This window comes from Haliotis cracherodii, unplaced genomic scaffold, assembly GCF_022045235.1.
Source record: "Haliotis cracherodii isolate W230 unplaced genomic scaffold, xgHalCrac1.p SCAF_1, whole genome shotgun sequence".
Classification (NCBI taxonomy): Eukaryota; Metazoa; Mollusca; class Gastropoda; order Lepetellida; family Haliotidae; genus Haliotis; species Haliotis cracherodii.
Window position 1 is genome coordinate 108,190 of NW_027266264.1, and position 24,239 is coordinate 132,428.

General features: G+C 44.2%; 1 protein-coding gene across 1 annotated transcript in view; it reads left to right on the top strand.

Moving 5' to 3' along the window:
• The window catches only part of LOC139470922 (survival of motor neuron-related-splicing factor 30-like), a 54,792-nt gene that overhangs the window by 26,551 nt on the left and 4,002 nt on the right, over positions 1-24,239 (top strand). The window contains exons 3-5 of the mRNA XM_071253250.1: positions 11,086-11,249; positions 18,812-18,899; positions 21,129-21,199. Of these exons, the coding sequence (XP_071109351.1) occupies positions 11,086-11,249; positions 18,812-18,899; positions 21,129-21,199 (323 nt within the window). The remainder of the gene's footprint in view (positions 1-11,085; positions 11,250-18,811; positions 18,900-21,128; positions 21,200-24,239) is intronic.

Genomic DNA, 24,239 nt, shown 5'->3' on the forward strand with positions numbered 1-24,239 from the left:
CCCACGATACGATATACGATACACGTGGGCCCATTTATCGATACGCCACGATACGGAACGCAAATCTCAAGTAAAGCGTTTCCTCGCTATTGTGCCTTTCAATAAACCGCTAACTTGGTTATAACGCGCGGTAACGCATGGCTCCCCAAAACGTACTTACATTTTTAATAAGCTCAGGTTTTACACCAACATGTTTTTCCCCATCTCAAAAAACATTATCAGCTGATCCCCGCAAGCACATAACACCGGAAATACCTGTCAGCAAATCCGAACTGAAGTAAGCAATTAAATACCATTACTATACTATCTTGTTATTAAAACGTGTTCATTATATATCTGGACTTGTGTTTGTAATATATTTTATTAATTTTATTCAAAATTTCATTTAATATTGTTATCATTAAGTTATGTGAAATCGTGTGTGAAGAGATACTGCAACCACGGTCAGATTACCGCTTTTGACGTATTGAAACGAACTTTAGTTGCTAGAGAATGGATACATATATTAAAAATGCCATACTTTGACTCCTTAAAAGTCATGTGTGTGGCAATTTGGCGAATATATGTCAACATAACGTTTTCGCAATCGAAATACATGTAGCACGGGAAGTCCCTAGGGTGACTGATCAAATTGTTCCATACGTAAAAATATCCTGCAACAGCAATCACCAGTACCAAAATGCTACACTTGTGGTTCTTATAATTTGAAATATATATATATATATATAGTAAAAGCTGCAACTAAGGTAACACGATATTGGAATATATTATTCCTGATAAAATTCTTTGAAGTTGTATCACCGGTGGAGTACATTAATTATTTTTTGGTGTTTGAACTTTGAATTGTTTTTAAGGAAAGTTAGAGAAAGTTCCAACTTCAGTAGTCTTGTTATTATAAAATAAGTTTGACTGTTCCAAAATCATGAAAGGTTCAATCTTGACATGCTTTAAGTCTTGTTTTATTTATCATTGCGTATCGAGATACGTATCGTATCGTGACAAGAATATCGAGATGCGTATCGTATCGTGACCTTCCGGTATCGTTGCAGCCCTACTAACCCCATTGGACGTTTTCTCCATTCATGCTGACCATTTTCACTGACCCCATTGGACGTTTTCTCCATTCATGCTGACCATTTTCACTAACCCCATTGGATGTTTTCTCTAAAGCAGTTGTGGTTTTCTCTAATTACCAAGCTGCTTTTTTCTCCAGTTCCCATCTGTTTATGAATTTAAGGCAATATTTCTATACACAGTCATTTATTCAACAACCACAGCTGTAAAACACCTGTCCCAAACAAAGTCATAATTCCGAGTGACCTCAGACAGACGGACCAATGTTACAAATTTCACCTTATTCCAAATCATCATTCAAACAGTTTGGCTGACCAATTCCAAATTGACAACTTGACTACAACAACATATTGTGGTTGACCGACTGTCCTGACTGTACAAACTTTACCGACAGACCGACCATCATAATATTCATTAATTTACAAAGTTGACTGTGACTGATTGACTGTCACTGAGAGTGGTACAAGAAAATTTAGGTGCCTTAAATCCCCACAAAAGTCAAAGTTTGTCGATAACCGCAGCTATCAACTTCAATAACAAAAAATTGGTTTCCCAGCACTGATTAGCAATGTAATTTTACTCATAGACAGATTTCATTGGTAGTACTGTCAGACTCAAGGTTAAGAATAGCTAGAACCTAGACAATAAATGATCGATACCCTTGATCCTACTGGTAGTGACCCAGGGTAGAATAGGGCCTGTCAGTGACCTCCCCATGGCTGTGGTGACCCAGGGTATAGTATGGCCTGTCAGTGACCTCCCCATGTCTGTGGTGACCCAGGGTAGAATAGGGCCTGTCAGTGACCTCCACATGGCTGTGGTGACCCAGGGTATAGTATGGCCTGTCAGTAACCTCTCCATGGCTGTGGTGACCCAGGGTAGAATAGGGCCTGTCAGTGACACCCCCATGGCTGTGGTGACCCAGGGTATAGTATGGCCTGTCAGTGACCTCTCCATGGCTGTGGTGACCCAGGGTATAGTATGGCCTGTCAGTGACCTCCCCATGGCTGTGGTGACCCAGGGTATAGTATGGCCTGTCAGTGACCTCCCCATGGCTGTGGTGACCCAGGGTAGAATAGGGCCTGTCAGTGACCTCTCCATGGCTGTGGTGACCCAGGGTATAGTATGGCCTGTCAGTGACCTCTCCATGGCTGTGGTGACCCAGGGTAGAATAGGGCCTGTCAGTGACCTATCCATGGCTGTGGTGACCCAGGGTAGAATAGGGCCTGTCAGTGACCTCCCCATGGCTGTGGTGACCCAGGGTAGAATAGGGCCTGTCAGTGACCTCTCCATGGCTGTGGTGACCCAGGGTAGAATAGGGCCTGTCAGTGACCTCCCCATGGCTGTGGTGACCCAGGGTAGAATAGGGCCTGTCAGTGACACCCCCATGGCTGCGGTGACCCAGGGTATAGTATGTCCTGTCAGTGACCTCTCCATGGCTGTGGTGACCCAGGATAGAATAGGGCCTGTCAGTGACCTCTCCATGGCTGTGGTGACCCAGGGTAGAGTAGGGCCTATCAGTGACCTCCCCATGGCTGTGGTGACCCAGGGTATAATATGGCCTGTCAGTGACCTCTCCATGGCTGTGGTGACCCAGGGTAGAATAGGGCCTGTCAGTGACACCCCCATGGCTGCGGTGACCCAGGGTATTGTATGTCCTGTCAGTGACCTCTCCATGGCCGTGGTGACCCAGGGTAGAATAGGGCCTGTCAGTGACCTCCCCATGGCTGTGGTGACCCAGGGTAGAATAGGGCCTGTCAGTGACCTCCCCATGGCTGTGGTGACCCAGGGTAGAATAGGGCCTGTCAGTGACCTCTCCATGGCTGTGGTGACCCAGGGTATAGTATGGCATGTCAGTGACCTCTCCATGGCTGTGGTGACCCAGGGTAGAATAGGGCCTGTCAGTGACCTCTCCATGGCTGTGGTGACCCAGGGTAGAATAGGGCCTGTCAGTGACCTCCCCATGGCTGTGGTGACCCAGGGTAGAATAGGGCCTGTCAGTGACCTCTCCATGGCTGTGGTGACCCAGGGTAGAATAGGGCCTGTCAGTGACCTCTCCATGGCTGTGGTGACCCAGGGTAGAATAGGGCCTGTCAGTGACCTCCCCATGGCTGTGGTGACCAAGGGTATAATAGGGCCTGTCAGTGACCTCCCCATGGCTGTGGTGACCCAGGGTAGAATAGGGCCTGTCAGTGACACCCCCATGGCTGTGGTGACCCAGGGTATAGTATGGCCTGTCAGTGACCTCTCCATGGCTGTGGTGACCCAGGATAGAATAGGGCCTGTCAGTGACCTCTCCATGGCTGTGGTGACCCAGGGTAGAATAGGGCCTATCAGTGACCTACCCATGGCTGTGGTGACCCAGGGTAGAATAGGGCCTGTCAGCGACTTATCAGTGATGATATAACTGGATTATTGCTGCTCACTCACTCACACTCACTCACTCACTCTTTCACGCACGCACGCACGCATGCATGTGCGCACCAACCCACTCACTCACTACATGGGGATTCAGGGACAAGGGTTTTCGGGTGTCTGATGGTTTTCTTAAGGTTGAGGTTGTAAAATTAGAAAATAAGAATGTACAACCTGGTGGCTTCAGTCATGTTTCCCCTTTGTTAGGGCCTCTGCTGTCCCACAGGGATTCCAGATTTTATGATGGTAGAGTAATATTTAGAAATTTGTGCCAAATGTTACAGTATTATGCTTATCCACTGCTAAATGCAGACTTTTGTCATTTTTTCATGAATCATTTACATGCATAAAATATAATAGAGAGCAAATTGTTAATGCACCAGTGCCATAAAGCATTCAATAAGAGACTATGCTGACCAGTGAGAGCCATGATTTCAATTCACATAATGTTAAAATATTACTCCATTACTCAGTGACACAAGGTCGCTGATTGGCTGTTTTGTTTTATGACACATTCAGGTCAGTTTGGCAGGAGAAAACAGGGGAGTAATTGTACACCAATATTACTTCGAAACTGGAAACACCATGTTGTCTTTTTGAAAAACAGTTCATTAGTGTCACATGATGAATTTATGAATGAATGGAGCTTTGATCACGTTTCAATTACTGTAAACGGGGAATTTTTAGCGACCGTTTTATTATTGGGAGTTTTGCGAACGAGACTCAATCGCAAAAATTAAAAACGCAAAAATAAGTATAAATAATACATACATACTTAATTCATTGCAACACGTCATCAAATGTTGAAATCATCAACCAGAACCACAAGTTACTCAAGTTAAAAACACAAATGAATGCAGAATGGTCACACAAAACATAACACATGACAGTGTAAACAGACCAATTAGTGTCACTGTTACCTCTCAGTAATCCTGCCTTCTTCCAACCTTGCTTGATTGCGTCAGTGTTCAAACTCACAGTCATGACACTGAGTTGAGTCAATTATCATATTTGATAATTGGTCGCAATCCCTTCCGGTCAAAGCCTCTGTGGTCTAATGGTAGAGCGTCCACCCGGAGAGTGGAAGGTCTTGGGTTCGCCCCCCAGCCGCGTCATACCAAAAGACGTTAAAAAATGGTACTTGTTGTTACCCTGTCTGGCGCTCGGCATTAAGGGGCTAAAACAAGGACTGGTCGGCTCGGAGACAGTATACTGTGTCTGAGTGGGGTATTCATGCTAAACTGCGGCATGGTATCTCAATGTGCTAGCACTATAAATCGGCATCAGTCCGGACTAGTACAAGCAGCCACACACACATACATGTGCATGCACATCGCTATATAAGTGCAATAATCTTGGACGCGACGTTAAACCCCATTTCACCTCACCCTTCCGGTCAACTTTCCGGCCAACTCAGATTAACTAGCTTCAGAGAGAAGCTGTCTATTGTTTGGTAATCGAGGGGTCATCTCAACACGGCAACTCGCAAAAAATATCTCGTAGCAGTATTGTCTTTGGTGTGGTATTCGCAATATTTTAACGGCGCAGAAATAAAGCTGTTTACAGTATTTCAATTGAGGCCTCACGAAAATGTCAAGCGAAAAACCTGCATCAGTGTTTCTCAAAGGTGATGATCGTAGACCATTCTAAAACCATTATCTTGAATCTTTTTCACTGAAGATGATTATTTCAAAAGGGGTTGGTGTCTCTTTGTCCAGGGTTGAAGCAGCCATGATAAAGGTGAAATACTGCTGACTACTGCAAAAAACAGCATTGATTCACTACACCTGGAGGATTAAGCCCCCGTTACACTATCAAATTTTTTTTTATAAAAAACTTGATCAAAGTCCATTTGACCTAGTTTTTGATAGTGTAACTTTAACAAATTTTTGGACAGACCTTCATGGAATAGAAACTGATCCTATTTCTCGTCATTCTTTGATCAAGGTTTGATGACGTTGATTTAATTTAGCCAACGCAAGCCACATGTACCCCTTATCAACCAGAACTGCATAGATTTAAGAGTTGGAAATATGCCTTTGCCTACCCCAATGCTAAATTCTCAACATGGCAATACACAAATTGCATATCACAACAGCAAAACATTCTTTATCAGTAGCATCCATCTTGGCAAGATAATTCCCGCCAAATCTTTGACGTCCTGTCAAAAACTTTGATGCGTGTAAACAGCCCAACTTGGACCAAGAAAACTTGGTCAAAGAAAACAAAGTTTTTGATAGTGTAACAGGGGCTTTAGGTAGGAACCAGATTTATAGGAAATGGAGCTACAGAAACCTTGCAGCTTTTTCCTTTCAGTTTAAGAGATATTCATGGATCAGGAGCACAGGAAGTACAGTATACATTCAACCTTTTCTCTACACTTTACAGAGAAGGGATGAAACTGGTTGAAAACATTCGGTCTGACTGGTATTTCTAATGTATGAATATCTCTATTTGAGATGTGAAACAAATTAGCCTAATGTTTGTGAGACTTTGTATTTCTAGAGTCTAGATGAGGAACAGCATCTTTGTTACAGCTGAGCCGCTCAATGACATGAGAGTAAGTACTGGAAGAGTGGTGGACACTTCTCGTCCAACTGGTTGGGGAGCTGGGTGATGTGTTGGAGGAGTACTGACTCTATTGGACACTTCACAGGCAGGCAGGGAGAGGCTGGGTGACAGGAGTACTGACTCAATGGGGCCACTTCACAGGCAGGCAGGGAGAGGCTGGGTGACAGGAGTACTATCTCAGTGGAGCCCCTTCACAGGCAGGGAGAGGGTGGGTTGTGAGGAGTACTGTCACAATGGGGACACTTCACAGGCAGGGGGAGGGTGGGGTGGGAGGAGTACTGTCACAATGCGGATACTTCACAGGCAAGGAGACGGTGGGGTGGGAGGAGTACTGTCACAATAGGGACACTTCATAGACAGGGAGAGCTTCACAGGCAGGGAGAGGGTGGGGTGGGAGAAGTACTGTCACAATGGAGACACTTCACAGGCAGGAAGGGAGAGAGCGGTTTGGGAGAAGTACTGTCACAATGGGGACACTTCACAGGCAGGGGGAGGGTGGGGTGGGAGGAGTACTGTCACAATGGGGATACTTCACAGGCAGGGACAGGGTGGGAGAGGAGGAGTACTGTCACAATGGGGACACTTCACAGGCAGGGAGAGGGTGGGGTTGTGGGAGTACTATCACAATGGTGACACTTCACAGGCAGGAAGGGAGAGAGCGGGGTGGGAGAAGTACTGTCACAATGGGGATACTAAACAGGCAAGGAGAGGGTGGGGTGGGAGAAGTACTGTCACAATGGGGACACTTCACAGGCAGGGAGAGGGTAAGTTGGGAGAGGGTAGGGTTGGAAGAGGGTAGGGTTGGAGGAGTACTGCCTCTGTGAGACACTTTACAGGCAGGGAGAGGGTAGAGGGTAGGGTGGGAGGAGTACTGTCTCACTGAGACACTTCACAGGCAGGCAGGGAGAGGGTAGGGTGGGAGAGGTTGGGGTGGGAGCAGTACTGTCAAGGTGGGGACACTTCACAGGCAGGGAGAGAGTGGGGTGGGAGGAGTACTGTGACAATGGGGACACTTCACAGGCAGGGAGAGGTTGGGGTGTGGGGAGTACTGTCAAGGTGGGAACACTTCACAGGCAGGGAGAGGGTGGGGTGGGAGGAGTACTGTGACAATGGGGACACTTCACAGGCAGGGAGAGGTTGGGGTGGGAGGAGTACTGTCTCAATGGGAACACATCACAGGCAGGGATAGGTTTGGGTGAGAGGAGTACTGTCACAATTACTAGAAGACCAACCTGTAGGTCCCGTGACCAAATCATGGAAACAAAGGTTTGAAAGTGTTTTTGAGTTTCCTGATGTATACTGAACAATTTTGATTTGGGCTGCCCGGTTGAAAATCCTGGGCATTTTGGGGAAGGGTCAAAAAGGTCACACAGGGGTCAAAATTCAAAATTGTGCCGATATGCATATCAAATTACTCGTCCAGTCATAAGAAACCTAGAAATAAATAGTTTGTTATACTTCCAACCTTAATTGGGGTAGCTATGGCCAAAAACGTTGAAAGGTCAACGCACTTTTGGCAGTCGGTGAAATTCACAAACACAGTTAACATTGTCTGATAGTCATGATTTTAGTGTCTAATAATATGTTTTCTGACATGACAAATTCAACCAAGCAACTTTTAAAAGTAAAAAGGGTTACCTTGGCCTTGAAAATCGAAAATGGTTGGCTGCATGAAGAATTGTAATGCTTCAGCAAAGTCACAGGATCCTTGGCCAATAACGCAGCATATTTCAGAATCCATTGTCCAGTAATGCTTTTCTAACCTTACTTTAGTGCACAGTTCATCATCCTACTCGGTGTCATACCGATCAGATGCAGAGTCGGAATCACTGTCACAATCACTTGAATCTAGAATCTGTGTCCGATTCTACAGAGCAGTTTGCTCTGGCATCACTCAGATGTTGAGGCAGTGCTGGCTGTGAATACCGTATTGGCAAGTAAGCATTTCTGGACAATGGATTCTGAAATATGCTGCGTTATTGGCCAAGGATCCTGTTTCCAATGACTTTGCTGAAGCATGGCAACCATTTTCGATTTTCAATCGGGTGGTAGAGGGTAGGGTGATAGAGGGTAGGGTGGGAGAGGGTAGGGTGGGAGAGAGCGGGATGGGAAAGGGTAGAGGGCAGGGTGGGAGGAGTACTGTCTCAATGAGACACTTTAAAGGCAGGGAGTGTAGGGTGGGAGAGGGTAGGGTGGTAGAGGGTAGGGTGGGAGAGGGTAGTGTGGGAGAAAGAGGGTAGTGTGGGAGAAAGAGGGTAGGGTGGGAGAGAGAGAGAGGTGGTAGAGGGTAGGGTGGGAGGAGTACTCTCTCAATGAAACACTTCAGAGACAGCCAGGGAGAGGGTGGGATGAGAGAGAGTAGGGTGGGAGAGGGTAGGTGGGAGAGGGTAGGTGGGAGAGGGTGGGTTGGGAGAGAGTGGGGAGGGAGAAGGTAGGGTGGTAGGAGCACTGTCTCATCGAGACACTTCAGAGACAGGCAGGGAGTGGGTGGGATGGGAGAGGGTAGGGTGGGAGAGGGTAGGGTGGGAGGAGTACTGTCTCAATGAGACACTTCACAGACAGGCAGGGAGAGGGTGGGATTGAAGAGAGTAGGGTGGGAGAGAGTAGGGTTGGAGAGGGTAGGGTGGGAGAGGGTAGGGTGCTAGGAGTACTGTGTCAATGAGACACTTCACAGACAGGTAGGGAGAGGGTGGGATGGGAGAGAGTAGGTTGGGAGAGAGTAGGGTGGGAGAGAGTAGAGTGGGAGAGGGTATGGTGGTAGAGGGTAGGGTAGGAGGAGTACTGTCTCAATGAGACACTTTCAGACAGGCAGGGAGAGGATGGGATGGGGTGAATTAAACAGAATACTGAGAGAGTGGTGGACATTCTAGTCCAGCTGATGTTGATATTCTATCAGATAAACCCTCCTGAAAGGTCTATTTTCAATAGTCAGATCACCAAGGTCAGAGATCGAGATAAAAACAAAATCTACTGTCTGTAAGGGAATGTTCAAGGTTTGTTGTTTCTGATCGTAAGAGCATGTTCAAGGTTTGTTGTTTCTGGTAGTAAGAGCATGTTCAAGGTTCTTGTTTCTTGCCGTTAGAGAATGTTCAAGGTTTGTTGTTTCTTGCCTTAAGAAAATGTTCAAGGTTTCTTGTTTCTGGTAGTAAGAGCATGTTCAAAGTTTCTCATTTTTGGTTGTAAGAGAATGTTCAAGGTTTGTTGTTTCTGGTTGTAAGAGAATGTTCAAGGTTTCTCGTTTTTGGTTGTAAGAGAATGTTCGAGGTTTGTTGTTTCTGGTTGAAAGAGAATGTTCAAGGTTTCTCGTTTTTGGTTGAAAGAGAATGTTCAAGGTTTGTTGTTTCTGGTTGTAAGAGAATGTTCAAGGGTTGTTGTTTCTGGTAGTAAGAGCATGTTCAAGGTTTCTCGTTTATGGTTGTAAGAGAATGTTCAAGGTTTGTTGTTTCTGGTTGTAAGAGAATGTTCAAGGGTTGTTGTTTCTTGCCGTAAGAGAATGTTCAAGGTTTGTTGTTTCTGGTTGTAAGAGAATGTTCAAGGTTTCTTGTTTCTTGCCGTAAGAAAATGTTCAAGGTTTCTCATTTTTGGTAGTAAGAGCATGTTCAAGGTTTCTCATTTTTGGTTGTAAGAGAATGTTCAAGGTTTGTTGTTTCTGGTTGTAAGAGAATGTTCAGGGGTTGTTGTTTCTTTCCGTAAGAGAATGTTCAAGGTTTGTTGTTTCTGGTTGTAAGAGAATGTTCAAGGTTTGTTGTTTCTTGCTGTAAGAAAATGTTCAAGGTTTCTCATTTTTGGTAGTAAGAGCATGTTCAAGGTTTCTCATTTTTGGTTGTAAGAGAATGTTCAAGGTTTGTTGTTTCTGGTTGTAAGAGAATGTTCAAGGTTTGTTGTTTCTGGTTGTAAGAGAATGTTCAAGGTTTCTTGTTTCTTGCTGTAAGAAAATGTTCAAGGTTTCTCATTTTTGGTAGTAAGAGCATGTTCAAGGTTTCTCATTTTTGGTTGTAAGAGAATGTTCAAGGTTTGTTGTTTCTGGTTGTAAGAGAATGTTCAAGGTTTGTTGTTTCTGGTTGTAAGAGAATGTTCAGGGGTTGTTGTTTCTTTCCGTAAGAGAATGTTCAAGGTTTGTTGTTTCTTGCTGTGGGAAAATGTTCAAGGTTTCTAGTTTCTGACTGTAAGGCCACAATATATTTCCCTTGGTTTATGAAAAAATGTCAGGTATGTGAGAAATTATTCAGTTTCCTGAAAGCAGTTAATTTTTGTTTTATATGTTGGTTTACAGATTTTTTCTCTCAAAACTTGATGTCGGTGGAAAAAAGCACTTACAGATATTATGTGTGTGTGTGTAGATATATGGTTGGTAGGTTTTAAAAAATACTGATGATAATTCCATGTCATGATGGCCAAGATCCTGGACAGTTCTTGAAACATACTGTCGTTGTAAGTTTAATATCAATTTGTGATATATATTATTTTATTGCTAAATTAGGTTTTCAAACTCAGCGGTAATAAATAAACACTCAGTTGAATGTTGTTGTTTTTTCTACTTTCCTGAACTTATGGTCAGCAGATCCATAAACCAGTTAATAAAAAAGGACATGCTTTAATGGAATGTGACAAATTAAGGGGGTTTAATCACCTACTTTCACTTTTAGAGATATTGAAGATACAATAAAAGGATGAAAGCTTTAAAAGCCCTCGACGTAAAATGTATTTCATCCTCATAATATAGTAGGCCTACATTCAATCATCAGAACTTTGAATACCCACAGAATTAATTTCTGAACGAAAATAAACAAGGGAGTTAGTTCTTCTGATATACGACTTCTTTATTCCAATGAATGCGATGTTTCGGTGTCGGTACAAACACCATTATCAAGCAAATGATGTACAGAAATGTGAAGTAGGAATGTTATGTACATGTGTGATAACTGATGTTTATAAAAAGTTGACTGATGATAAATTGATGCTCATACAACAGATAAGGTTGAAGTATGAAGCCTTCACTGAAATGTTTTTGTGTGTCCTCTGCAGGAAGTGATTGACCTGACCACAGAGCTGATAGTTGGCAAATTAACAGCTACAGCTGAAGGGGATGAAGGCGACCATGACGGCGTCGGTGAAGGCGAAGCTTTTGTGTCAGAGCACAGCTGGAGTGTGGGGGACAAGTGCTCAGCACTCTACTCTCAGGATGGCATGTAAGTACACAAACACTCTACTTTCAGGAGAAACCGCCTCACGAGTCTATTCTTGCCATTGTAAACATCAATTTTTTAATTATCCTGCATTACTCCTTAATGCATTCAATGCTTACCTTACGACAACAAAGAAGGACAGCGCATCAGCGATGTTCCTGGTAGAAGAAATAAAGTTGTTGTTCTGAAGTCCCTTTTACTGACCCTCGCCACTGTCCTGTGACGTTGATGACACCTAAGGTCATCTTCTTCACGTCACTGCTTGTCGCATGTCAGCAAGGACGTGTCCCAGTAGAGCTCTCCTTTTGGATTAATTTAGGCCTTCAGTTTTCGTCTACAATCCTAAAATCGATCTGCGATGGGTGATGTATTCTTTTCATATTACTTTAAACATGCTGTGTTGTTTTATGTGAATTAATGAGGCGTAAAAAGACTCTGCCTTTTTTCTTGCCACATATTTGTTGTTCGCCGACATTTTGAATTGTGTTACAATCGTTTGCCTGCCAATGTTGTCAATTTTTTAACTTATCCTGCATTACTCCTTATTGCATTTACTGCTGTCTATGACAGAGAGACGAACTGTGTGAGATCCAGCTGCTGAAGAAAGTTGTTTCCATCTGTCCAGGAAGCAGTGCCCCCTCCCACACAGTCGGCATGTGACCTGGAAGTCCTGACGTCAAGTCAAAACACATAACTGCTTTGTCAGCCACACGGAATGGACGTATCTGTACCCCTCGTGGAAATATATTAAAAGCTTTCTATGATCCTTACTTGTGTTGTTTACTACGACAAAAGTCTGCTGTTTTGAATGTATATGGTTTGTTACCTTTGTTTTCATCCTATTGATAATTGGTAACGTTCTCGCTCGTTTGGTGGCTCTCGTCACGGTATTCTACGAGTGTATTGTTGTTTCCCCCCATTTTAGTATTTGTTGCCCGCTATTTTGCGATTCACCACGTGTCCACATATTTTCGTGTTTTGCGATTTGAATTCGCTCTTTGCTTGGGGTTTTACACTAAATTAAAATGTTTGTAATTGGCGTGTGTACAGTGTAATTGTTTGCTCTTATAAACTTTTGTAACAGAAAAAGTTATTTTGAGTTACATTATGCTTCATGTTGTGTGTTTGCACATCATTATGCCTTTGCTTAAATTCCAGTATGCCTCGCTGCACTGACTGCCACAGGGATAAATCTGGACGGCACCCCCACCCCTGCTGCCCAGACTGTACAACCCCGTGTTACAGGGCAGTGCAGGGTTAATCCCGTGGCACCAACCTGCCCTGATGTGATCGTCGCTCCGGCAGGGGTGTCGGTTCGAACTCCAAGTGTTGACCCGCTGGACCTCAACGTCTGGGACCTCCCAACCCCAGCCGTCCTGGGCACCGACCACGGCCCCGGCCCCGTGGCTTTTCACACGGATCACCGAGCCTGTTGCAGCCAATCTACACCTGAGGAAGATCAACTTCGATCCATGCATCGACGACTGTCTCCTCAACAACGGGGACTCGAAATTACTGCTTCGCCACAGGGATTTTACCCTGCGGCTCTTCAGTCAGTTGGGATGGATCATCAATCGGACGAGGTCGGAGCTGACCCCATCGTTCCGTCTGCAGTTCATCGGGGGCCTGTTTCTAACGGATCAGGACCTCCATCAAGTCCCCAAGGACAGGTGGTTGAAAATCCTCGCTCACCTCTACCCTGCCCTCCAGCAGGCTCGAACTCTCCGCCAATGGCGGATTCTCCTGTGCCTCATCACATCGGCTCAAGACCTTACTGCCAAGGGTCATCTCCAACTCCGTCCCATTCAACGGTTTCTCACTCCCTTCATTCGGCAGCAGGATCCGGAATGCGCGATCATCCTCCCGGTTCACCTACACCCCTTCCTCCGATGGTTGACGGCAGAATCAAACGTCTGTGGCAGTGTCTCCTTGATCGGGCTACAGCCCACCCTCCACCTGTTCGTCAGCGCATCCAAACAGGGTTGGGGTGCTCACTTGGGGACTCAAACGGTTGCAGGGCTGTGGTCCGGAGATCGACTCCACTGGCACAGCAACAACCTCGAACTCGAAGCTCTCATCCTGGCTGTCTCCCACTGGCAGAGCATTCTGCGTCACGCCCAGTTGACCATCCCCACAGACAACATCACCATGGTGTGGTGTCTGAGGAATCAGGGTACTCTCCACTCTCAGGCCCTGCTCAACCAGACCTTCCGATTCTTTGACCTGGTAGACCGATTAGACCTGCAATTCCTCGTTCAACACATTCCAGGTTGCAAGAATGTTCTGGGAGACGATCTGTGCAGGCCGGACAAGGTGTCTCTGACCGAATGGAAGCTCCACCCAGAGATCTTCACCATCCTTTGTCAAATGTTCGACACCCCAAACATCGATCTGGTCCCCTGGTGGTAGCCCAACAGGTCACCAACACCCGACGCCACTGATTCTCCGTTACCTTGAGCGGGGCCCGTTGACCTCTCTGGTGTTTATCACCCCACATTAGAGGGCTCTACTGCGTTCCACATTCGCTCTTAAGTCAGTTCTAGTTTTTGGCTTCCCCGACTCATTCTATTTCTGTAACCTGTTTCAGGTTCCTTCTTTTACATCGACTCTTGTTTCCTTCGACAGAAATGGTCGCTGATGTTCCGGTCATCTCTTGTCTGCAGTGCGGTTTCATCAGAACCTTGACGAGGGTTTCTTATGGCTCACATCTGAAGGTATGCCCACGGGCATACCCTTAACGGCACATGATCAGCTTAGCGATGTTCCAACAACTTTTGCACAAATGGAAGCGCCTACACCTGCGCCTAACATATACCAAATGCCTAATGTGCTTTCTGGTACAGCAATGTGCTTTCTGGGACAGTAGGCCCGTGAAGATCCGGGGTAGAATAGGTCATCGATCCCAATTGCGTGGATCGATGCTCATGTTGTCAATCACTGGATTGTCTGGTCCAGACTCGATTACTTACCAACCGCTGCCATATAGCTGTAATATTTCTGAGTGCGGCGTCAATCGACAAACAATTGGCACATGGCTCCTTTTCCAGGCAGGTCATCAAAGCCTACTGATAGAGGAGGCACTACGCACAGGAGCAGATCGCCAGCTTAGCGCAAGTACCCGATTGGGTAGCAGACCATCTCGTGTCGGTGGTGCCCTCCCCTGGAAACGGGGTAATAAGAAGGACACCACAAGGTCATTGGAGGAAGACTTCTCCAAACTTACATTTGCTCTGTCATTTAAGCCACCAACATCGTCAGCGCTTGTGGTGGATCAGGATCTATCAGAAGATAACCCTATCTGATTAGATCACTTCCAAACTTTGGTGATTTTCCTACAGCATCAGATTGACCACAGAAAAATTCATCTTGAGGCCACCCTGGCGGAGATTACCGTCACACACAGACTTTAGAGTTTTTCCAACTGGGACTCAAGGGCATGCTGCTACGTCAACCTTGGTCATCTACTCCCCTGTTCAACAGATCGTAGACACGCATGCCAAGTTCCCAAAATGCTTGAAATGACATCAAGACTCCAGTGGACATCTCTTTTAGTCTGTCCCAGTGGGCTGGCAGGTCAGGCAATTATAAGCCTAGACGTGCGTCTCTCAAGGAAGACCAGTTTCCCTTCATGGGAAAGGGCATGGCTGAGGCAAGTCTCAATGAAGATTATGTACTACATCATGGTTTCCATCTACACATAGTGGTAACCCCACCATTGACCACAGTTCGACTTGGAAAATCCTACTGTTGGTAAGAAAAGCTGTAGAGTTGGCTCATAATCCAGTCTTAACACCGAGGTTTTATCCTCACATCTGCCTGGTACCCATGAAGAACCTAGACAAAATGCGAATGATCCACAATCTCTCCGTGTTCAAGAACGTTATCTGAAGCGTCTACATTATTGTCGCATCACCCCATTGAGACTGCTCAGAATCAACATCAATGCATCCGATCCTTGATCAGTCTCAAGTATCCATCCCAACTGCAGACTCCTCAGGTCCAGTTCAATGGGGGTTCACTACCAATGGGTAGTGTATTTACAGGAGTAATGAAGCCAATAACTGCGTATCTACACCTGATGAAAGAGGACGCTCTACTGTGTCATCAACATAAGCCAACGTTAGTACACCATGGGGACTTCATCTGGCAGACGGCTACTCCTCCGTCCTATCGGCTTCAGTTCACAGGAGGCCTGTTCCAGACAGACCAGGATCTCCTATCAGTACAGAGGGGCAGATGGCACAAGTTTCTACGCCTGTTGTCATCTGCTCTACACCAACCACGCAAGCTTCGCCAAGGGCAAGTGTTGCTAGGGTTACTCACCTCGGCACAGGATTTAACTAGCATAGGCAGCTTACAACTGTGACCAATTCATCATTTCCTGAACCCTCAGGATCCACTCAAGGCCATCACTCTTACCTCAGTTGGTGGAGTTGAATGTCTTAGGAGGAGTCTCTTTATTCGGGTTATCCCCGAATATACACCTGTTCATGGACGCCTTCCTTCAGGAGTGGGGTGCTCACTTGCAAGACAACCTCAGGGCTATGGTCTGGCGCTCAGCGAAAGTGGCACATAAACAACTTGGGAGTTGGAAGCATTAAATTCTGGCCATATCACATTGGCAGAATCAACTACAGTCAGCCCAAATCGCAATATCCACAGACAACAGCACTGTGGTGTGGTGCCTGCGCAATCAGGGAACCACGCACTACCACTCTCTACTTCAACAGACATTCAGATTTTTCCATCTAGTGGATAGGCTGCAACTACAGTTCATAGTTCAGCACATTCTGGCTGATGCTTTATCGCGTCCACACAGGGTGGCCCCCACTGAGTGGAAACTTCACACAGAAGCATTCCAGTTACTGCTTCAGAAGTTCAGGCAACCGAACATCGACTTGTTTGCTACTTGCCTAGGCCAAGCATGACATTTGTCACTCCGTTAAGGGATCCGCAGAATTGGGCGGTGGGTGCGTTCAGCATCCCTTGGGAAGGGCTTATAGCACCAGTTTTACTTCCCAAGGTGATACAGGGTATCAAGGAGACAGGTATCTTGCTCTCCTTGGTCGCGCCCTGGTGGCCGGCGAGAGGGTGGTTCATCGAGCTAAAAAAAATCCAGCAGATGATTCACTGCCTCTCCCACAGTGGTCCAACCTAATCATCCACCCTCACAGCAAATTGCCTCATCCAACGTCTGCACGCATGGTTCGTCTTTTAAGGGCGCTTAAGTTTGAAGGGCTATTTCGGCATGGGCAGCAAAGCTATAGCTTTAGTTCATCATACGTCTTCCAGAGGACTATACGATGACAAGTTGAGACTTTTTGCAAGGCAAAAGAATCAAAACCCTACGATTGCGTCACAACAATCCCTAGCAGAATACCTCCTACATTTGCGTACCCAAAGACGCTTGGAAAGTAGCACCATTACTACGTAATTGGTTGCACTTAACTCAGAGTTGGCTGTTCCGGAAAATCTCAAGGTGATTAAGGTCACAGAACTACAGGCCCTATTACGCTCATTCAGGCTTGAGGCTCATTCAGGCCCACCTGCTTGGGACTTGAACGTGGTACTTTGAGATTTCCGAGGGCCTCCTTCGAGGCCCTCTATGCATCATCATTTTATGACCTCACCAAGGAAACAATGGTTTCTCTTGGCATTAGCCATGGCGGCATGGGTGAGCAAACTACATGCGATCGACACCACCCGGGTCTGCTTTGAGCAGGGGATGCAGGGAGCGGTACATCTCGGGTTTTGCTGGGATTTTATTGCTAAAATCAACTACCAGGGAAACCCGATTGTTACTTCACCATCCCACCAATATCGACTATTGTGGGAGGTGAATCTCTTTAGGGTCTTTGTGAACAGTTTGAGTTTTCATTCGCTACTCCAAGGCGAGGGGTGGTTTGAGGAAGTAGTTATATATACCCGTGTTTACTACATCCACGACCCAAGTTAGTCACAAACACCATATCCCTATGGTTACGCCCAGTCATCCTTCAGGCTTACAAGATCGCCAAACGGAATCTGCCGAGAGCGAATTACCCTCACAATCTCAGGGTGTTATCCTTTACCATGGCTCTATACTGCAATTGTTCCATTTAAACAATCATGGAAGGATATTTCTGGCGGTTCGACACAGTTTTTGTTATTCATTATCTTCGAGTTGTGGCTCTTGAGGATGTCAAAGGCATGCAAAGTTTTGGCCCTCTGTTTGTAACCCAGCAGGTCACTCAATTTCTGCCAGTGGAAGAGTATTAGACAATCTTCTTTGTCAACGACAGCTCTTTACCTTCTTTACCTCTTCACCCAGGATCATAGCAGCTGCGCTGTCTTTCTAGTTGTCATAAGGTAAGCAGTGACTGCATTAAGGAGTAATGTAGGATAGGTATACAAATGTAAAAAAGGTTTAGATTCTACTAATCTCCTCAGAAACCACCTCACTAATGTATTCTTGCCATTGTAAACATCATCTCCTCAGAAACGTCTCACTAATGTATTCTTGCTTTGTAAACATAGTCTCCTCAGAAACCACCTCACGAATGTCTTCTTGCCATTGTAAACATCATCTCCTCAGAAACCGCCTCACTAATGTATTCTTTCCATTGTAAACATCATCTCCTCTGAAACCGCTTCACAAATGTATTCTTGCTTTGTAAACATCATCTCCTCAGAAACCACCTCACTAATGTATTCTTGCCTAGTAAACATCATCTCCTCAGAAACCGCCTCACTGATGTATTCTTGCCTAGTAAACATCATCTCCTCAGAAAACCACCTCACTAATGTATTCTTGCCTAGTAAACATCATCTCCTCAGAAACCGCCTCACTGATGTATTCTTGCTTTGTAAACTTCATCTCCTCAGAAAGCCCCTCACAAATGTATTCTTGCCTAGTAAACAACATCTCCTCAGAAACCGCCTCACTGATGTATTCTTGCCTAGTAAACATCATCTCCTCAGAAAACCACCTCACTAATGTATTCTTGCCTAGTAAACATCATCTCCTCAGAAACCGCCTCACTGATGTATTCTTGCTTTGTAAACTTCATCTCCTCAGAAAGCGCCTCACAAATGTATTCTTGCCTTGTCATTATCATCTCCTCAGAAACCACCTCACTAATGTATTCTTTCCATTGTAAACATCATCTCCTCTGAAACCGCTTCACAAATGTATTCTTGCCTTGTAAACATTACCTCAGAAACCGCCTCTCAAATGTATTCTTGCCTAGTAAACATCATCTCCTCAGAAACCGCCTCACTGATGTATTCTTTACATTGTAAACATCATCTCCTCAGAAACCGCCTCACTGATGTATTCTTGCCTAGTAAACTTCATCTCCTCAGAAAGTGCCTCACTAATGTATTCTTGCCTTGTAAACATCATCTCCTCAGAAACCGTTGCACTGATGTTTTCTTGCCATTTTTAACATCATCTCCTCAGACATCGCTGAAATTTCTATGTTCCTCTGAAAATGGTCGTCTTCCTATGTAGTGTTAGACACTATTTACTGACTGGCTTTAAAGCTTTAAAATGTTTTTGACTTGTGAACCTATTTTTCTGCCAGGTACTATGAGGCCTTGATTGATGAGATCCTAGAGGATGGAACTTGCACCATCACATTTGATGACTACGGAAACACAGATGTTACACAGGTTGGTCAGTTGGTCATACAATCTAGAAACTTGTAGCCTTCATGGACAGTGCTACAGTCAAGAAACTTGTAGCCTTCATGGACAGACAGTCTAGAAACTTGTAGCCTTCATGGACAGTGCTACAATGTAAGTACTTGTAGCCTTCACTGACAGAGCTACAGTCTATAAACTTGTAGCCTTCATGGATAGTGCTACAGTCTAGAAACTTGTAGCCTTCATGGACAGTGCTACAGTCAAGAAACTTGTAGCCTTCATGGACAGACAGTCTAGAAACTTGTAGCCTTCATGGATAGTGCTACACTATAAGTATGTGTAGCCTTCATCGACAGAGCTACAGTCTAGAAACTTGTAGCCTTCATGGACAGTACTACAATGTAAGTACTTGTAGCCTTCACTGACAGAGCTACTGTCTATAAACTTGTAGCCTTCATGGATAGTGCTACAGTCTAAAAACTTGTAGCCTTCATGGATAGTGCTACACTATAAGTATGTGTAGCCTTCATTGACAGAGCTACAGTCTAGAAACTTGTAGCCTTCATGGACAGTACTACAATGTAAGTACTTGTAGCCTTCACTGACAGAGCTACAGTCTAGAAACTTGTAGCCTTCATGGACAGTGTTACAGTCGAGAAACTTGTAGCCTTCATGGACAGTACTACAATGTAAGTACTTGTAGCCTTCACTGACAGAGCTACAGTCTAGAAACTTGTAGCCTTCACTGACAGTGCTACAGTCTAGAAACGTGTAGCCTTCATGGACAGTACTACAATGTAAGTACTTGTAGCCTTCACTGACAGAGCTACAGTCTAGAAACTTGTAGCCTTCATGGACAGACAGTCTAGAAACTTGTAGCCTTCATGGACAGTGCTACAGTCTAGAAACTTGTAGCCTTCATGGACAGACAGTCTAGAAACTTGTAGCCTTCATGGACAGTGCTACAATGTAAGTACTTGTAGCCTTCACTGACAGAGCTACAGTCTATAAACTTGTAGCTTTCATGGATAGTGCTACAGTCTATAAACTTGAAGCCTTCATGGATAGTGCTACAGTCTATGAACTTGTAGCCTTAACTGACAGAGCTACAGTCTATGAACTTGTAGCTTTCATGGACAATACCACAGTCTAGAAACTTGTAGCCTTCATGGACAGAAAGTCTAGAAACTTGTAGCCTTCACTGATAGTGCTACAGTCTAGAAACTTGTAGCCTTCACTGACAGAGCTACAGTCTATGAACTTGTAGCTTTCATGGACAATACCACAGTCTAGAAACTTGTAGCCTTCATGGACAGACAGTCTAGAAACTTGTAGCCTTCACTGATAGTGCTACAGTCTATAAACTTGCAGCCTTCATGGACAGTGCTACAGTCTAGACACTTTTAGCCTTCATGGACAGACAGTCTAGAAACTTGTAGCCTTCATGGACAGTGCTACAATGTAAGTACTTGTAGCCTTCACTGACAGAGCTACAGTCTAGAAACTTGTAGCCTTCACTGACAGTGCTACAGTCTAGAAACTTGTAGCCTTCATGGACAATGCTACAGTCTAGAAACTTGTAGCCTTCATGGACAGTGCTACAGTCTAGATACTTGTAGCCTTCATGGACAGTGCTTCAGTCTAGAAATTTGAAGCCTTCATGGACAGTACTACAATGTAAGTACTTGTAGCCTTCACTGACAGTACTACAGTCTAGATACTTGTAGCCTTCATGGACAGTGCTTCAGTCTAGAAATTTGAAGCCTTCATGGACAGTACTACAATGTAAGTACTTGTAGCCTTCATGGACAGTGCTTCAGTCTAGAAACTTGAAGCCTTCATTGTCAGTGCTACAATGAAAAGACTGCCTGCCAGTCTGCCCATGGCAGGTAACTTTAATGTTCCTCCTCCTGCCCGAATGTCTGGCACATAACTTTGAGACTACTTATGAATTCAGTTTTACTGTAACTCCTTGTAGATTATCAAGTTGTTTGCATTATTTCCATTGAATCAAGACGTGATTTGTCGCTTATATTTTGCGATTTTTCAATATTTAAAATGTGTGAATGCGGGGAGGTAACTTCAAACATGGACAGGCAACGCTTATGGGTACACCTGCCCGACCATCTTCTGGGTTTTTAAAAATATTTCAAACACTGGCCATTACCACAAAACTTTCTCTTGGCTGTCACTAATGCATTGTCTGTTCGGTGACAATACTGATGTCAGTAACAGACTGATATTGTTCTCTTTCAGATAGCTTCACTGAAGCCGGCTGATCCCAGTCAATCCCTAGACAGACAGACGGACAACAAGCCAAAGTCAAAGTATGTCTTAACCCTCTGCATTATTACAAATATAGCACATTTCAGAAAACAATCTGTTTACTTTGTTTTCGAGACATATTCAAATGCGACCCGATAGGCAACTTTTATTATAACAAATTACAGTGATGGTATGATACGTTTATATTATAAGTGCACAGTGTATTATAGAAAACGCAACTTTTACAAATTTCATTCATATTGATGTTTGTAAATCCTAAAATAGCATTAACTTACCTGAGTCTGGCATTGTTGTGAAACGATTTACTTGGAAGAAACAGGAGTTTCAACCGTCAGTTTGTGCAGAGGGGTTAACTACTAGTTAGATGCCAGATCCCACTGGTCCCTCTGAGGAATTCTGGCTATGATGTACTAAAAGTAGGGTATTTGGAGGAATTATCAAACAATAGTAAGTTTTGGGGAGGTGGGAGGTACTTACTTGCTGATGTCATGGAGGTAGTATACACAATAGTACACAATGATTTCTGTTGTTTGATCTTTGTATGTATCATTGTAACATTAGAAATGAGAATGACATGTCTACTGAATGTCAAGGTAATTTTTGAGGTTACTGTCAAAATGTTTTTGATCCTTCAATGCCAGAACATATATGGTATTTCAAGACTTTAGAACCTTTAAGAAATTGGCGGTGGGATAGCTGCTGTGTTTGCAAGTTTAGCATCAAACTTCACAATTTTCTGGGGTCCTTGGGATGTTCAGAAATAGTATTTAGACCTAGTATCCCTGCATAGTCAACTCTACAATTACAAGGACTCTTGACTTTCATGTGAAAGTAAATTATTATTGTTGACATATTCTGAGACATCACTTAGGTATACTTAGGTATCACCTGTATAGTGACATGAATTGAGACATCACCTCTATAGTGACTTTAACTGAGACATCACCTGTATAGTGACATGAATTGACACATCACCTGTATAGTGACATGAATTGAGACATCACCTGTTTGGTGACATGAATTGACACATCACCTGTATAGTGTACATGAACTGAGACATCACCTGTTAAGTGACATGAACTGACACATCACCTGTATAGTGACATGAACTGAGACATCACCTGTATAGTGACGTTTATCTGACACATCACCTGTATAGTGACATGAACTGAGACATCACCTGTATAGTGACATGAACTGAGACATCACCTGTATAGTGACGTTTATCTGACACATCACCTGTATAGTGACGTTTATCTGACACATCACCTGTATAGTGACATGAACTGAGACATCACCTGTATAGTGACATGAACTGAGACATCACCTGTATAGTGACGTTTATCTGACACATCACCTGTATAGTGACATGAACTGAGACATCACCTGTATAGTGACATGAACTGAGACATCACCTGTACATTGTGACATTAACTGAGACATCACCTGTATAGTGACATGAATTGAGACATCACCTGTTGAGTGACTTGAACTGAGACATCACCTGTATAGTGACATGAACTGACACATCACCTGTATAGTGACATTAATTGACACATCACCTCTATAGTGACATGAACTGAGACATCACCTGTTTAGTGACATGAACTGAGGCATCACCTGTATAGTGACGTTTATCTGACACATCACCTGTATAGTGGCGTTTATCTGACACATCACCTGTTTAGTGACATGAACTGAGGCATCACCTGTATAGTGGCGTTTATCTGACACATCACCTGTATAGTGACGTTTATCTGACATATCACCTGTATAGTGACATGAACTGAGACATTACCTGTATAGTGACATGAACTGAGACATCACCTGTATAGTGACATGAACTGAGGCATCACCTGTATAGTGACGTTTATCTGACACATCACCTGTATAGTGACGTTTATCTGACACATCACCTGTATAGTGACATGAACTGAGACATCACCTGTATAGTGACATAAACTGAGACATCACCTGTATAGTGACATGAACTGAGGCATCACCTGTATAGTGACGTTTATCTGACACATCACCTGTATAGTGACGTTTATCTGACACATCACCTGTATAGTGACATGAACTGAGACATCACCTGTATAGTGACATAAACTGAGACATCACCTGTATAGTGACATGAACTGAGGCATCACCTGTATAGTGAAGTTTATCTGACACATCACCTGTATAGTGACATGAACTGAGGCATCACCTGTATAGTGACGTTTATCTGACACATCACCTGTATAGTGACGTTTATCTGACACATCACCTGTTTAGTGACATGAACTGAGGCATCACCTGTATAGTGACGTTTATCTGACACATCACCTGTATAGTGACGTTTATCTGACACATCACCTGTATAGTGACATGAACTGACACATCACCTGTATAGTGACATTAATTGACACATCACCTCTATAGTGACATGAACTGAGACATCACCTGTTTAGTGACATGAACTGAGGCATCACCTGTATAGTGACGTTTATCTGACACATCACCTGTATAGTGGCGTTTATCTGACACATCACCTGTTTAGTGACATGAACTGAGGCATCACCTGTATAGTGGCGTTTATCTGACACATCACCTGTATAGTGACGTTTATCTGACATATCACCTGTATAGTGACATGAACTGAGACATTACCTGTATAGTGACATGAACTGAGACATCACCTGTATAGTGACATGAACTGAGGCATCACCTGTATAGTGACGTTTATCTGACACATCACCTGTATAGTGACGTTTATCTGACACATCACCTGTATAGTGACATGAACTGAGACATCACCTGTATAGTGACATAAACTGAGACATCACCTGTATAGTGACATGAACTGAGGCATCACCTGTATAGTGACGTTTATCTGACACATCACCTGTATAGTGACGTTTATCTGACACATCACCTGTATAGTGACATGAACTGAGACATCACCTGTATAGTGACATAAACTGAGACATCACCTGTATAGTGACATGAACTGAGGCATCACCTGTATAGTGAAGTTTATCTGACACATCACCTGTATAGTGACATGAACTGAGGCATCACCTGTATAGTGACGTTTAT